The 16,531-nt window shown below is 44.6% G+C and overlaps 1 protein-coding gene across 1 annotated transcript in view; it reads left to right on the forward strand.

Moving 5' to 3' along the window:
• Positions 1-13,720, forward strand: part of LOC117828356 (zinc finger protein 135-like) — a 52,476-nt gene extending 38,756 nt beyond the window's left edge. Inside the window, exons 4-6 of the mRNA XM_034705397.1 lie at positions 3,757-4,761; positions 8,167-8,365; positions 11,753-13,720. Of these exons, the coding sequence (XP_034561288.1) occupies positions 3,757-4,761; positions 8,167-8,365; positions 11,753-13,032 (2,484 nt within the window). The 3' untranslated portion in view covers positions 13,033-13,720. The remainder of the gene's footprint in view (positions 1-3,756; positions 4,762-8,166; positions 8,366-11,752) is intronic.
• The last annotated feature ends 2,811 nt before the right edge of the window (positions 13,721-16,531 follow it).

Genomic DNA, 16,531 nt, shown 5'->3' on the forward strand with positions numbered 1-16,531 from the left:
AACAAATAGATAAGATAACAAACACACTGGATGTTTGTTAACGTATTGCCACATCCAAAAGGGCAGAAACACAATAAAAGAGCAGAACTTGTCAGTGTTAGTAAAAGTTGTTTTCATGCCGGACCCAAGTCACAATCACTCGGCAGTGGCTTTCGGGTCACTTGAGGGTTGTTTTCGGGCCGCTAATTGAATAGGGTTGGTCTAAGAGATAAGATAAGATAAGAGATTCCTTTACTCATCCCACACGGGGAAATTCAAGTGTTACAGTAACAGAGGAGACAAAGTGCAAAAGAAATATATATAAAGCAAACAAGAGCCTATAAATGAACAATTATTAAAACGTTATTAGCAATTAAAATTAAAGAGGTAAAAGTTAAACATATCTTAAAATCACACACACACATATATATATATATATATTATTAATATATATATATATATATATATATATATATTATTGGTTATAGAGTGTGACCACTGCAGGAAGAGAAGACCTGCGGTATCTCTCCATGAGACACCGCGGGTGAAGAAGTCTGTCACTGAAGGAGCTCCTTAGTGTTGTTATGGTCTCCTGGAGGGGGGGTGACGTGTTGTCCATCAGAGAAGATAGCTTAGCTATCATCCTCCTGTCAGCCACCACCTCCACAGGGTCCAGTGGGCAGCCCAGGACAGAGCTGGCCTTCTTCACCAGTCTGTTCAGCTTCTTCCCCAGCAGACCACTCCAAAGAAGATGGCTGATGCCACCACAGAGTCAAAGAAGGACTTCAGAAGAGCCCCCTCCACACCAAAAGACCTGAGTCTCCTGAGCAGAAAGAGTCTGCTTTGTCCCTTCTTGTACAGCGCATTTGAGTTGTCTGACCAGTCCAGTTTATTGTTCAGGTGAACACCCAGGTACTATGGTATCAATGCAGCAGAGAGATTACTCTGCACTGCAGTCACATTAAATTTAGATACTGTCACTATTTAGAACAAGACATCAAAATATTTGTGGTGCCATCTTTAGGACCAGACTTTTTTAAAAATTATTATTATTATTATTATTATTATTATTATTATTATTATTATTATTATTATTAGTTATTTAATAATTTTTTCCTTCTAAACTAATGGGAAAGTGATCTCTTGTCCACACTCCAGCATAGTAGGTGGCGGTAATGCACCAACGAAGAAGAAGTAGGATACAGCCTGGGACCGGAAGTCAGCAACCAACCAACCAACCAACCAACCCTCCTCCTCTCTGCTGTCCTGTGAGCTGTAGTAAACGTAAAGCAAATAAAGATCATCTGAGCACTGAAACAACAAAAACTGTGCTCCAAATAAAAAAATGTAACATTTCAGGATGTGAGACCTCTAAAGACCTGCGGAGGACAGCACTGCGCCTTGGCTGCGTCTAATCTACCGGAAATACAGGCCACGAAGAAGAAGAAGCGTCACCTGCAGCTGCTCAGAACGTGTTTTTATGAAGAGATAAAGAAGAACATTCGTGTTATTAAAACACCTCCTGTATGTGAAGACAGACTCCTTAAAGCAGACTCTGCTCGGCCTCTCTGGATCTTTAACTTCAGACTCTGTTTGATTATTAATGCTACATGGAGTTAGCTTAGCCTGCTAGCTAACAGGCCTGTTATTATCTTCCATGGTCTCAAAGTGAGATTAACACAGAGAGAGTCTGAGTCCAACACTGAGGAAGAACATGTCTAAGATCCAAACCATGAGACACTTTGTGAACCAGAGACTGACTGCAGCTGCTGAGGAGATCTTTGAGCTGTTTGAGAGAACCATAGCAGAGTACGAGGAGCAACTTAGAGGATCTAAAGAGGAGCAACACAAAGTCCTGGACCCTGAAGGGGGCTCACACAGACCAGGTTTGTACCAGGGTGTTATGACTGTCTCTGTCAGATGCACAGAAAGCAGCTGCTTCATGTTTAAATGCATTTTAGTCTTTTACAATTCAGGAAAGAAAAATAATTTCCCCACATTGTTGCACAACAAATACATTTCAATAGATCAAATAACTGAAATAAGATAAGATGAGATTTTACTTTATTGATCCCCCGGGGGGGAAATTCAGTTGTTACAGCAACCCAGACATAATTACAATCAAGAAGAAGTTTCAATAAGTAAAATAAAATAAGATCAAATATTTACAATGTTACAAATTGAATTTAGATTAAATAGCAGTAATTAAAGGCAGCATTAAAAATGGTTCAGTAGTGACAGGTTGACATGGTGTGATTATGGTTGGTAATGACAGATTAAGCAATAAATAAAAATAATATGGGTATGTAATATGACCGTGAGTTGTAGTGACAATAATAATGTAATATAACATAATATAATATAGCAAGATAAATATATAATACAGTATATTATGCATTATAATGCCAGCAGCAGTCAAGAGAGAGAGTTCAGGATGAGGTGATGGAGTGTGACAGACAGAGCAGGGATGGTATGGATCTGTTCATGGGGGGTGTCAGTGGTCAGCATGGTGCAGTCTGTGGCCTCCGTTACTGTTCAACAGTCTGATGGCGGTGGGCACAAAGGAGCGCCTGAAGCGTTCAGTCTTGCACCGTGGTGGAATGATGCGTTGACTGAACGAGCTCCCCGTCAGCCACAGCTCATCATGGAGAGGGGGAGAGGGGTTATCCATCAACCTCCTCTCAGCCACTGACTCCAGACTGTCCAGTTCAAGGCCAACCACAGAGCGGGCCTTCTTTACCAGTATTTTAATAATAATAATAATAATACATTTTATTTTGGGCGCCTTTCAAATCACCCACGGTCACTTTACAGATAATAAAAACATTCATCATTAAAACATCATAAAAACAAACAAACAAAAAGAAAGGAAAAGCTAAAAACAAACTTTAAATGTAAACAAAATAAATAATCTAATCTAATGATACATTCAGATCCGCTCAAGATACTAACTTACTAATTGCATGTTACTCTGTGCCTGAAACGCTGGATCCTGGACCGCTCATTAAGACGTGCTGACGTTATGCAGACCTGGTTCTCTTCATTCAGATCCCAACTTGCAGACCCGTCACTCATGCCAGCTGTGATGTTTCCCCTGTGTGTTCAATCAGTCATTGAGGTTGAAGTCTTCATCAAGAAATGCCTGATAGGACTCAAACGCTGCTGTTTTCAGCTCTGCTAGTTTCACTCATAAACCCAACCACTGCAGAGTCCTGTCACTGAGCGTCTCTGCTGTGAGCAACACCTTTAACAGCTGATTCACATCCAGACATGCTTTAAACTTCAAACACCTCCCTGATAGCTGAACCAAATACGAGACCACATGATGTTTGATCCATGGGATAGAAAATCAAAACAAAGAAATGTGTTTGAGTAAGTTCTTAACATCAATCAATCCATACTCCATTAATTATTAACATCCCTAGTAAATAAAATAAAGGTTTATATGCATCTATTAAAAGTTGAAGTTTTGTAACAGTATGTCTAATTCTCACTCTAGTGTATTTCTGACTCTGGTTCACACGCTGGAGAGAAGGTGGCTGGTTACTGGTTTAATGTTAATGTGTTTGACCACATGCGCCTTTATTTTGAAAATATCATTCACCTTTCTAATGGAGCGACGGTTACACCTCAAAGAGAACGTGGTGCCTCAGTACGAGTTTTAAAAGGTTGTTTTGTTTCATTATGTCCACAGATGTCCAGCAGCAGCTGCAGCAGCAGGACAGGAGCTCCAGTCTGGACCAGGAGGACCCTCCAGAACCACCACACATTAAAGAGGAAGAGGAGGAACTGTGGAGCAGTCAGGAGGGAGAGCAGCTTCAAGGACTGGAGGAGGAGGACATCATCAAGTTCACTTTCACTCCCGTCCCTGTGAAGAGTGAGGACGAGGAGAATCAGTCCTCACAGTCTCATCAAACACAGACTGATGGTTTGAAAACAGAAGCGGACTTTAATCTGGAGCCGCTGACTCATGAGGAGACTTCTCACTGCGAGTCTGAGACGGATGAGAGCAGCTGTGACTGGGAGGAGACCAGTGAACCTCAGTCGGATGAGTATCATCTTAATAAAGAAGTGTCCGTCAGCGATGTGGGCCGTCTCACTGGAAACACGTCTCTGAGCTCTGAGTGCGCCTCGAGCTCCGGACTGAACGAACTCCAGAAACAGAAAGGAGTCCCGACAGGAGGGAAACCGTTCAGCTGCTCGTTCTGCGGTAAAAGATACCCTCAGAAGATCTCCCTAACCAAGCACATGAAGCGCCACTCTGAAGGAACGTGCTACAGCTGCTCGGTGTGTCAGAAGAGCTTCCCGTGGAGGGGCGAGCTGGTGCGGCACATGAGAATCCACACGGGAGAAAAACCCTTCAGCTGCTCCTCCTGCGGCATCAGGTTCTCACAGCGGATACACCTGACCTCTCATTTAAGAGTCCACACGGGAGAGAAACCTTTCACCTGCTCCGTCTGTCAGACCAGCTTCAGCATCAGGAAGAACCTGGGCATCCACATGAGGATCCACACGGGGCAGAAACCGTTCAGCTGCTCGGTTTGCGGGAAGAGGTTCACGCGGCGGGGAGGTCTGACGCGGCACTCCGTCGTGCACACGGGGGAGAAACCGTTCAGCTGCTCGTTCTGCGAGGAGAGTTTTGCACACCTGGTGACTCTGAAGCGTCACCTGACCGTCCACACGGGGGAGAAACCGTTCAGCTGTAATGTGTGTGACAAAAGGTTCGCTCGGCTTCAGTACCTCAAGAAACACAAGTGTGTGGTCGAGAGCAGCGCCAGTAAATGAAGCCGCAGGACTAAAGAGCCGCACTTCATCACATCAATCATGTTTCATAAGCTCTATGTATTAGAATCAGGATAATCAGTGTGATGTCGTGTCTTTGGTATTGCATGTATCACTTATTAAACCATATTTAAATGATGAAGTGTTTAGTGTCACCCTCAGAGAGCTGCGGTTAACGATTGTTTGATTTTAAAATGATGTGATGGCGTTTACTCTGCAGCTCCACGATGTATTTATCAATTTAAAGACTCTTCAGAAAGTCAGCTGACAAATAAATGCTGTTGGACATTTCACTTCTTGTGAATCTTTCAGTTCAGCAAGTCGGCCCAGATACTCCTCTGATCAACGTTTTTCCAGCTCCTCCAGGGGGGCGGTCCCAGAATCAATCGGGCTTGGAACAGGCTTAGACTGACACACTGGGATCCTGTCTTTCCCTCTCTCTCCTCTCTCTGCCTGTCTCTCACTTTAACTCTTCCTGTCCCATTAAAGTTACTAACCATAGACCGACCTGGAGTCCCTGAGCTCCCTTGTCTCGTAGGTTCCTCTGGATCTCTGCTGTAGATTCCTTTTTTGGGGTCTGTTATTCATCCTTTCTTTCTTTCTTTCTTTCTTTCTTTTTTAAATTCCTTTATCCTTTCATTTATTAATTCTTTCTTTCTTATTTCTTTCTCCTTTGTCTCCTTTCCCTATCCCGTCCTTTCCATCCTCATTCCTTCTCCTCCTCTTTTCTTAGACCTTTCTGGAGTCCCTGAGCTCCCTTGTCTCGTAGGTTCCTCTGGATCTCTGCTGCTGTGGACGTGGTCCAGACTCCAGCTGCTACAACTACTACTATCCGTCTCCCCACTGTCATCTCTCTCTCTCCTCATCTCCCTCTATCCCTCTCTCCAACACGGTCTCAGCAGATGTGTGTCTAACATGAGTCTGGTCCTGCTGGAGGTTTCTGCCTGTTAAAGGAAGTTTGTCCTTGCCACTGTAACTTGCTAAATGCTGCAAAGTGCTCTGCTCATGGTGGATTAAGATGAGATCAGACTGAGTCCTGTCTGGAAGATGGGACTGGATCTGATCCGGTCTTGATGTTGGGTCTTTGTTAATAATAGAACATAGGGGACAGTCTAGACCTGCTCTGTTTGGAAACAGTCTTTGGTTGACTCCAAAGATAAACCACTCATCAGAGAGATAGGATATAGTGTTTGTTCTAATGTTGTAGTCGAGTCACCAAACCTTGAGTCTGAGTCATCAAAGTATCATCCAAGTCTGAGTCCCTGTTGTGATTTTGAGGTCTTCCCTGGTCTACTCCTTGATGTTTCTGTTACTCATCAAACATGTCACTCTGCTGTAAAATCCCTGAAAGTGTCTCTCTGTGTGGACTCATCCTGGCAGCTGACGTCAGGCGAACACGTCTGCAAGTGAACACATCATCGGCCCTTCCTTCAAACGTATATTTTTAGAGCCTTTAACAGCAGATAACAAACCAGTCTTTATCAGTGTGTTAGTCTGAGTGCTAACAACATATAACTGACACTAAGGAAAAGGCTGCTGCACCGGGGCGACACTCTGGACTTTAGATCCTGTGTATCACTGTGCTTTGCATTTTATCACTGATTGCAGCTATCATGTACATCACTGTCCTGTTATACGCTGTCGCACACTGTCCATCTTTGTCCGGTCGTAGACTCTCTCACAGGCTGATCTTTATTTATAAATCTATTCTTGAACTTCTCCCTACATATTTGTGTGTACACATGTGTAGAAACCTCAGCAGGTATGGCCTGCGCTCTCAGGACATCATACAGTGCTTCTCTACACTGGCTCCCAATAAAATGTAGAATAGAATTTAAAATCCTTCTTTTAACCTACAAAGCCCTTAAAAATCAGACACCCTCGTATCTTAAAGAGCTCATAGTGCCCTATTACCCCTCTAGAACTCTACGCTCCCAACATGCAGGCTTGCTAGTTGTACCTAAAATCTCTAAAAGTAGTGTGGGAGGTAGAACCTTCAGTTATCAGGCCCCTCTCCTTTGGAATCATCTACCAGTCAGGGTCCGGGAGGCAGACACCCTCTCCACTTTTAAGAGTAGACTTAAAACTTTCCTTTTTGATAAAGCTTATAGTTAGAGCTGGATCAGGCTTGGACCAGCTTTTGTCATGCTGCTATAGGCCTAGACTGCCGGGGGAACTGGCACACTGACACACTGGGATCCTAGCTCACCTTCTTCCCCCCAACCCCTTCATCACTTACTTTAACTCTTCCTGTCCCATTAAAGTTACTAACCATAGACCTTTCTGGAGTCCCTGAGCTCCCTTGTCTCGTAGATTCCTCTGAGCTGCCGTAGACGTCCTCCTGCTGCGGACGATCTGGACTCCAGCTGATACGGACGTGCTGGACTCCAGCGGCAACAGCTTCTACGACTCGTCTCATCACTATCACCTCTCTCTCTTACTCCCCTCTATCTGTCTTTCCAGACCCAACTCAGTCGAGGCATGATGGCTGTCTAACATGAGTCTGGTCCTGCTGGAGGTTTCTGCCTGTTAAAAGGAAGTTTGTCCTCTCCACTGTAACTTGCTAAATACTGCGATGTGCAATGCTCATGATGGATTAAGGTGGGGTCAGACTGAGTCTTACCCTGTCTTGGTGTTGGGTCTCTGTTCATAATTTGACATAGTGTGGTCTAGACCTCCTATGTTTGTAAAAGCGTCTTGAGATAACGTTTGTTGTGATTTGGCGCTATACAAATAAAGATTGATTGATTGATTGACAGTTGCAGGTCCCGAGAGTCAGAACTGAACTGGGTAAAAGGGCTTTTAAAGTTTCAGCCCCATTTACCTGGAATGATGTGCAGAAGGACTTTGAAACTGACACATCTTGTAACTCTGGGGGAATTCAAGTCGCTCATAAAATATTTTTTTTATTTACTGTTTATTTTATTTTATTTTGTTTAATTTAATTTAATTTAATTATTTTTATTTATTTTTTATTTGTTTATTTATTTATTTTATTTATTTATTTACTGTTTATTGCTCTGTCTATCCTCCTGTCCAGTTGGTGGCGGTAATGCGCTGTACGCTTGTTTTTCCTACCGCTATCAAATCCAGCGAAGAAGAACTCCTCCTCACAGAGAGGGCAGAGCATCACCGACAGCAGCTCTCTGCGCGTGCTAACCTCTCAGTCTACTGTTGAATCTGTTAGATTGAAACACCAACGACCTCATATGTGAGGTTAAACCTGTGAACCTGGACTTTGGGAACCCTCTTTGGACCTTTGAGACCAGGATCCGGTTTGATTCCGATGCTACATGGAGTTAGCTTAGCTTGCTAGCTCTCAGGGTTTGGGCCTGGAGGGAGTTCCTGCTGGACCGACACCAGAATCCTCCTTTCTTCTTCCTTTCTTCTGGAACAAACCTTTAATACTGTTTATTAAACATGGCTAAAGTCCGAAAACTGAGAGAGTTTGTGAACCAGAGACTGACTGCAGCTGCTGAGGAGATCTTTGAGCTGTTTGAGAGAACCATAGCAGAGTACGAGGAGCAACTTAGTCTATCCAAAGAGGGTCAACACAAAGTCCTGGACTCTGTTTACAGCTCGGAAGACCGGCTACAGAGAGCAGGTTAGTCCTTATTTATTATTGAAGTCAATCTGAACTTCACTGACTCACAATACAGAGTCTCAATCTGAGACTTCTGTGTGCCAAGATAACAGCTGCAGCAGTTTACTTTATATTTTTGTGATTTTTAAGAATATTTTCAACTTATTCCACTCAATTTAGTCCAGCTAATATTGCATGTCCTTCTGTGACCCTGACAACTAGCAATCCAAGTAATCCAGAGTGCAGGGAGGCTCCTCAGATGTTGTCAGTGTCTGAAATGTGATGTCTAGACGGCATAATCCTTAATTCTCTTACCACAGAGATTAACAGGGTGTCCAAAGCGATGAATTAAGCCACCTTCTCTGTAATCTTTGTGGCCTTTATGCTCCCTGCAGGATCTCCATCCTTCCTCTTAAAGTCCAGAGTGTCGCCTCGGTGCAGCAGCCTTTTCCTTAGTGTCAGTTATACACTTGAGGTCAAAATGATTCCCCCCCCCCCTTGTGAAATCAGATAAAACCCTTGATTTCTCCATGAAAATGACTTTAAAAAAAAAGTGTTTATAGTTTATGTGTTTCCAAAATAACAAAGTCAAAATGTTCGCTATGTTTGACTTGGATTTTTTTATTGATGCAATGATTTGACACAAGAGAAGGTGAAAATGACACGTCCAAAATGATTAGCCCCCTGGCCCCAAGTAGTCAATAGTGCACCCTTTCTGAGCCACACCTGACAACAACCTCTTCAAGTAGTTCTCTATAAGGTTGACACATGTCTCTTGGGGGACATTCTTCCAATGCAAATTGTTCCAGCCGGTCCAAAGCACATGGTTTCTGAGCATGGACGTTCACTTTGAGCACCCGCCACAGATTCTCCACAGGATTGAGATCTGGGCTCTGTGCAGGCCACTCCAGGACCTTGGTTTAGGTGTCCTTTAAGAACTGTTTGACTAATTTTGACGTAAGCTTTAGGTCATTGTCTTGTTGGAAGACCCAGCGCTGACCTAAGCCTAGACTAAGAGCAGAGTTCTTCACATTATCCCTCAAAATGTCAACATAACTTTCTTTTTTCATGATGCCATGTACCCAAACAAGGCTCCCTGTGCCTGAGGCTGCAAACCAGCCCCACAGTACGATGCTCTCCATGAAGAAGAACTTGGCAACAGGGGCAAGGAAAAAAAAAAATCCATCTGCTGCCACCAGCCAGGACGCCGCAGAGGGAGAGGGAGAGAGAGAGAGAGAGAGAGAGAGAGAGAGAGGAGCATGGAGGCGAACAGATGGACAGATAGGGAGGAGTACGCTCCGTAACTAAATTAGCAACAGATAACACTCAGACTGATAAGGCTGAGAATTTACTATCAGAGAATGTCTAGACCGTCCCAACATCAAGCCAGGATAAGATCCAGTCCCCTCTTACAGACAGTCTGATCTCATCTTAATCCACCATGAGCAGAGCACTTTGCAGCATTTAGCAAACTGGTCTCACACAGACCTCATCCTCTCCTCCTCCTACTCCTCTGTCACAGTGAGTTCAGTTCGATGTGTGTTGTAGCTTTCTGTCCCTGTGCCCGGTCGAGATAACATCACATGCCCATATAAGGCTCTGCCGATCTCCAAAGGATTCTTCTTCTTGTGTTTTGCTGGTCTGGCTTGAATGTTGGCAACACAGCTCAACACTGCCCCCCACAGTCCTAGTGTGGGACTCATTGTCTTCCCACCATTAAAAACATTTAAAGCTCCAAATCCCAACAAACGTTCTCCTTATACTGTCAAACAGAGCAGGTCTAGACCACACTAGACCCAACATCAAGACCAGGATCAGATCCAGTCCCATCTTCCAGACAGGACTCAGTCTGATCTCATCTTAATCCACCATGAGCAGAGCACTTTGCAGCATTTAGCAAGTTACAGTGGCAAGGACAAACTTCCTTTAACAGGCAGAAACCTCCAGCAGGACCAGACTCATGTTAGACACACATCTGCTGAGACCGTGTTGGAGAGAGGGATAGAGGGAGATGAAGAGAGAGAGAGAGAGATGATAGTGGAGAGACGGATAGTAGTAGTTGTAGCAGATGGAGTCTGGACCACGTCCACAGCAGCAGAGATCCAGAGGAACCTACGAGACAAGGGAGCTCAGGGACTCCAGAAAGGTCTAAGAAAAGAGAGAAGAGAGGGAGACCAGAAGAAAGAAAAAGAGGCGAAGAAATGGGGAAGGAATCATAGAAGGAAAGGAGGGGATGAGAAAAGGAGACATAAAGGATGAAGAAACAAAGAACGGAGAGAGAGAAAGTAAAGAAGGCAGGAAGGAAGGAAAGAAAGAAAGAGAAAGAAAGAAAGGAAAAACAGAAGGGAGGAAGAAAAGAAGGAATGCAGGACGGAAGGAAGGAAGGAATTAAGGAATGAAAGAAGGAAGGAAGGAAAGGATGAAGGAAGGAAGAAAAGAAGGAATGAATGAAAGGAAAGAGAGAAAGAAGGAAGGAAGGAAAGAAAGAAAGAAAGAGAAGAAGGAAGGAAGAAAGGAGTGAAAGAAAGAAGGAAGGAAGGAAGGAAGGAAGGAAGGAAGGAAGGATAGAAAGAATGAATGAAAGAGAGAGAGAGAGAGAGAAAGAAATAAGTTAAGAGAGAAAGAAAGAAAGGAAAGAAAGAAAGAAAGGATGAATAACAGACCCAAAAAAGGAATCTACAGCAGAGATCCAGAGGAACCTACGAGACAAGGGAGCTCAGGGACTCCAGAAAGGTCTATGAAAAGAGAGAAGAGAGGGAGACCAGAAGAAAGAAAAGAGGAGAAGAAATGGTGAAGGAAAGACAGAAGGAAAGGAGGGGATAAGAAAAGGAGACATAAAGGATGAAGAAACAAAGAATGGAGAGAGAAAGTAAAGAAGGCAGGAAGGAGGGAATGAAAGATAGAAAGAATGAGAGAGAGAGAGAGAGAGAAAGAAATAAGTTAAGAGATAAAGAAAGAAAGAAAGAAAGAAAGAAAGAAAGAAAGGATGAATGACAGACCCCAAAAAAGGAATCTACAGCCGAGATCCAGAGGAACCTACGAGACAAGGGAGCTCAGGGACTCCAGAAAGGTCTATGGTTAGTAACTTTAATGGGACAGGAAGAGTTAAAGTGAGAGACAGGCAGAGAGAGGAGAGAGAGGGAAAGACAGGATCCCAGTGTGTCAGTCTAAGACATCAAAATCACAGAATCAATATTTTTGACGACCCAACTTTCAATTCAGCCGGTTTCTTTTGGCCTCATGTTAAAATGACAGAAAATGACAGATTATAAACTGAAGCATGAAATAAATACGGATTAATGTGATGATCTTTCCACAAACATCAGATCCTCAATCGTCTCTCTTATTTTTAAATGTCTCTAAATCTTTGTAGAAGTTGAAGCCGTTCTTGTTCTTCTGTCTCCACAGACGTCCAGCAGCCGTCTGCAAGTAAAAAAAAGGTTCCCCCTGAGCAGCAGGAGAGGGGCACTGGTCCGGACCAGGAGGACCCACCAGAACCACAACACATTAAAGAGGAATGGGAGGACCTCTGGAGTCACGAGGAGGAGGAGGAGCCGCTTGAAGGCCCGGAGGAGGAGGACATCATCAAGTTCACCTTCAGCCCGATCCACGTGAAGAGCGAAGAAGAGGACGAAGAGGAACCTCAGTCCTCACAGTTCCATCAGAGACGGGGGGACACCGGAGCTGAGGGAGAGGACTTTATGAGGTCCGGGGGACATTTTAACCCAGACCACTACGGAGAACCACTGACCTACGACAAGAACTTACAGTCCTTTGGATCCGGGACTGATGACAGTAACGAGGACTGGGAGGAGACCGAGGAAGATCCGTTGGGTCAAAACAGCGAGATGCCGATTAGCGAAACAGAGTATAAGCTTGAAGACGAATCCGCCAGCTCTCCTGAATGTGCTACAAGCTTCGACCAAAAGGATCAACGGCAGAACCACAAAGGAGTCCAGACTGACGTGAAACCGTTCAACTGCTCGATCTGCGGTAAGAGGTTCCTCCGGAAGGCCTCGTTGACCAATCACATGAGACTTCACTCCGAGGGGAAACGCTTCAACTGCCCCGTCTGTAAGAAGAGTTTCCAGTGGAGGGGGGACGTCGTCGCACACATGAGGATCCACACGGGGGAGAAACCCTACAGCTGCTCCGTGTGCGGGATCAAGTTCGCTCAGAGCTCCACGTTGTCCTCGCACTTGAGAATCCACACGGGAGAGAAACCGTTCAGCTGCTTGTTCTGCAAAGCCAGCTACCGGTTCAGGAGGAGTCTGATCATCCACATGAGGAGCCACACGGGGGAGAAACCGTACTGCTGCACCGTGTGCGGGAAAGCGTTCGGCGAGCGAGGGCACATGAGGCGGCACATGGCGGTCCACACGGGGGAGAAACCGTTCAGCTGTAACGTCTGCGGGAAAACCTTCACGCTGCACGGCAACCTGAGGCGCCACCTCGCCGTCCACACCGGGGAGAAACCGTTCGGCTGCTCGGTCTGCGGGCAAAGCTTCGCGCAACAAGTGACTCTGAGCCGACACATGACGATCCACACCGGGGAGAAACCTTTCAGCTGTAACATCTGTGACAAAAGCTTCTCTCGACTCGATTACGTGAAGAGTCACAAGTGTGTCGGCGAGAGCAGCAAAGTGTCTGAAGTGGACGTGAGCGTCTCTCCGCCTGAGTTAGAGTGAGGAGAAGAAGACGTGATGAAACAAAGACCCCCTGAAGAACAAGAGGACTCCTTCCTCTCGTGATAGTTCTGCTTTTTCACGCTCCGTTCATAAACTTTGAAGAGGGTTTTATTTCAAGTGTTCTCCTGTAAAGGCTCTCAGCATGCCGATGTTTGAAGTATGTTGAGAGAGATGTTTGTTACTTCACTCAGTTCTCACGTTCACATCTTCGTCCAGTGACTGTAAAGACTGTAAAGACTGTAAAGACTGTAAAGACGTTTTCCTCACGCCTGCTCAGTGAGATAGAGGCTCAGAGGAAACAAAAACATTCAACCCTGTCCGATAAATCATTTCCTTTATCGCCTTTGTTTTGTATAATTTGCACTAGGGATGGGCATTTCAAGCCAAATACTATTCGATAATCATCGGCATCTATTCAGCGATTATTCGAATAATCAAAACCCCCCCACCGCCGTGTCTGTCTCCATCTTTACGTCTGTGTTTCTGTGACTCAGCAGGGTGTGTGTTTACACTTCACAGCCATGCTCAGTCTCTGGAGATCAGTGTGTAGTAGTGTTAGATTCAGAAAATCGCAGCAACTGTCACGAATGTGTTCTTCTTCTTTTGCCATTTACCGTCATCAACATTCTTCTTCTCCTGTAACTTAATGCGGTTTACATGCTGCTTTAAAGGCCGGTTCATACTTCTACGTCTACTACGCCGTCGATTTGATGCAGAAGTGTAGATGTGTCTTAAAGCTGGGGTTGGTCGTCAGATTTAGATCCACTTCTTAAAAAAGAGGTAGAAAAAAGCCTCTATCTACAGCCAGAGCGTACATGTCCCCGGCGTTCACTCCCCGTCTCCTGCCTCTGCTTCCCCTGACTCTACTGACTGCCCCTCTCTAGACCTCGGGCCTGTCCCCTCTGACCCGATGAGGGGCTTTGCTCAGGACTGTAGACCGGATCAGAGTCTAAAGAGCTCTCTACTTTTATCTCTTTCCTGATGTTTCCTTTCTTTCTTTCTTCTTTTTTTGTTGTTGTTTCCTTTCTTTCTCAAACTCCTGTGTCCTCTCCTTCTCCTAATGTACTCTTAAATTCTTCCATCCTCCATCTTCCTCCTCTTTCCCTCCTTCTTCAGTCTTCCTCTTCATATTTTACTTCTCCTCCCTCCTTCCTCCTCCATCTTTTGTCTCCTATCCACTTCTTTCATCTCCTTCCCTTCCTTCCCTTACCTCCTTTCCTCATTCTTGTGCAAATCTCCCTCACTCCACTCAGCTACCTTTACCCCGCCCTCCACCTTCCTCTCCTCCTCCTCCTCGCTATGTCCCATCTTCCTTCCTCCTCCTCCCCCGGACGCTGTAGGGACGACGAGCCGATTGGTGAACACGTTGATCTTTAAAGGTGACATATCACGCTTTTTTCATCAACATATATTGGTCTAAGAGGTCCCCAAAACATGTCTTTAAAGTTTATGCTCAAAAAAACACTTTGAAATCAGATTTTGGTCTGCCTGAAAACCCCTCTTCTTCAGCCCTGCTCAGAACACTCTGTTTTCTCTCTGACCACGCCCCCTCAGGAAGTGGGTGTGGCCTCGGCTGTCCAGCACGTTGATCTAATGTTTACATGTTGGCTGAATATACACGGCTGCTCACAGACCCGCGTTACTTCAACCCTCTGAATCTGATCCAGAATCTGATCCTGACGGAGAGGCGCCTGCAGCAGGACCTTTCTGAACCATTGGTCACAGATTTAGTGTTTCTTGTTGTTTTATTTGTCAGCATGTCGACGTGTGTCTTGGTACACAGCTACCAACATGTAGCTATGTGGCTATGCTAACTAGCGCTAGCACTTATCCATGATAAATAAAAATCATCCACTAGATCTTCAAATCTGCAGACGTGGGGAGTCAAAGCGACCTTTGTGTTTATTAAGACAGCCTACAACTAGCATGCCTCCCTCCTAAGCTCCTTGTTAGCACACATGTGTGCAGGGAATGAAAAACAGAGGAGGGGTTGAGTTGTATTTTATACAGTCTATGGGCTGAACAAGCTCCGAGCTCTGACTTCCTGTTACAGACCGGATGGCGTTGTGACGTATGAAAAACACTGAAGTCTGAAACGGCTGGTTTCAGCACACATTTACAGAAAGGTGGAGAAATCAGAACAGGGGCAGAATGGAGTCTTTGACTTTTCAGGGGGTTTGTAGACAGGGACACAGATTTCAGGTAGAGAACCATTAAAAAGTCCATTTTGCATGATATGTCACCTTTAATAACCGGTCACTGTCGGCCGTTACCACGCCAACCAACAAAGCAACAATCAATGTTTGAATGAATGAAGAACTTCTCCTCTTGTCTCTCCTCTCTCGCGCTCACACACTCTACACCTCTCCTGATGCCTTCACTGACCGTCAACACTGTAGGAATTAAGAACATCTACACTGAACATGTTTAACAAGCAGTAGAGTTGTTACAGTGTTATATATGTGTTAGAACTTCTCCTGATATGGTGTCACCATGACAACTGGATAATGCTAGCATGACATCTGTGAGTGCTAACAGCAGCCATGTTTGTTTGTGTTTTTAACTTTCACTATGAGAATGTTTCTGTGAGGACCGGGGGAGTGTGAGTGGGGGCGTCGTTTTGGAGGAGCTCCAAGGGGAGGGGGGGGGGTGGGGTTAGACGGAGTCCTGAGGAGATGCTACATTCAGATTCATGCTAGACTACCAACCCCAGCTTTAAGACGCTGTGTTGCCACCGTCTGGCGGGAACACCTCATTACAACCAGGCAAAAATAATGAAAATGTGTTCTTTTAAAATGAAACTCTTTGATTTTTGGAATATCTGAAAATCCTTGCCCATCCCTACTTTGCACCAACGCTCTGTAAATATCACTTAAAGAAACCGAGCACACGCTCTCAACTTGTGTTTTGTAAATATGCCAGTTTCTCCTGATTCTCCCCGACCCACTTTGACGCTCTCGTTTTAACGCTAAGATTAACACTGATGTGTCTTTAGGAGCTACAGAAACAAAGCAGACCATCGGAGAAGAGATGAATTAATCCTGTGTAATGTTCCTTTAATTAAGAATGGTAATGCTGTGCGGTGAGTGTTAAAGTGCCTGCAGCAGAATCAACCTTTTGCCTTTTTATTATTTTATTATATAGAGATTTGATAAATGAGTGATGCATTCACAGGTAAAAGAAGTGGGCATGAGGTTCTTATGATAAAATATTACTCACACATGTAAAGGACGAGAACAGTGCAGAAAAAAAAGGTACTGCTTTATATAAAAGGTCCCAAAGTAACCTCACAGGAGCTTTAAGTTCTTTTTAAGTTGATCATATCTCTGAATTTAAGAGCATGAGTGTATTTAAGCAACATTTAATGGATTCATAACGAGCTCAGTGTGTACAGCTCTCTTTCTGTGATATATAAATGAAACGGTTGTTTCCTGTTCGTCTTCTGATCTTCGGACACTTCATGTTTAAAGTTGGATCAACAGGAACAGGTACTGACGTG

Source organism: Notolabrus celidotus, chromosome 16 (assembly GCF_009762535.1).
Source record: "Notolabrus celidotus isolate fNotCel1 chromosome 16, fNotCel1.pri, whole genome shotgun sequence".
Classification (NCBI taxonomy): domain Eukaryota; kingdom Metazoa; phylum Chordata; class Actinopteri; order Labriformes; family Labridae; genus Notolabrus; species Notolabrus celidotus.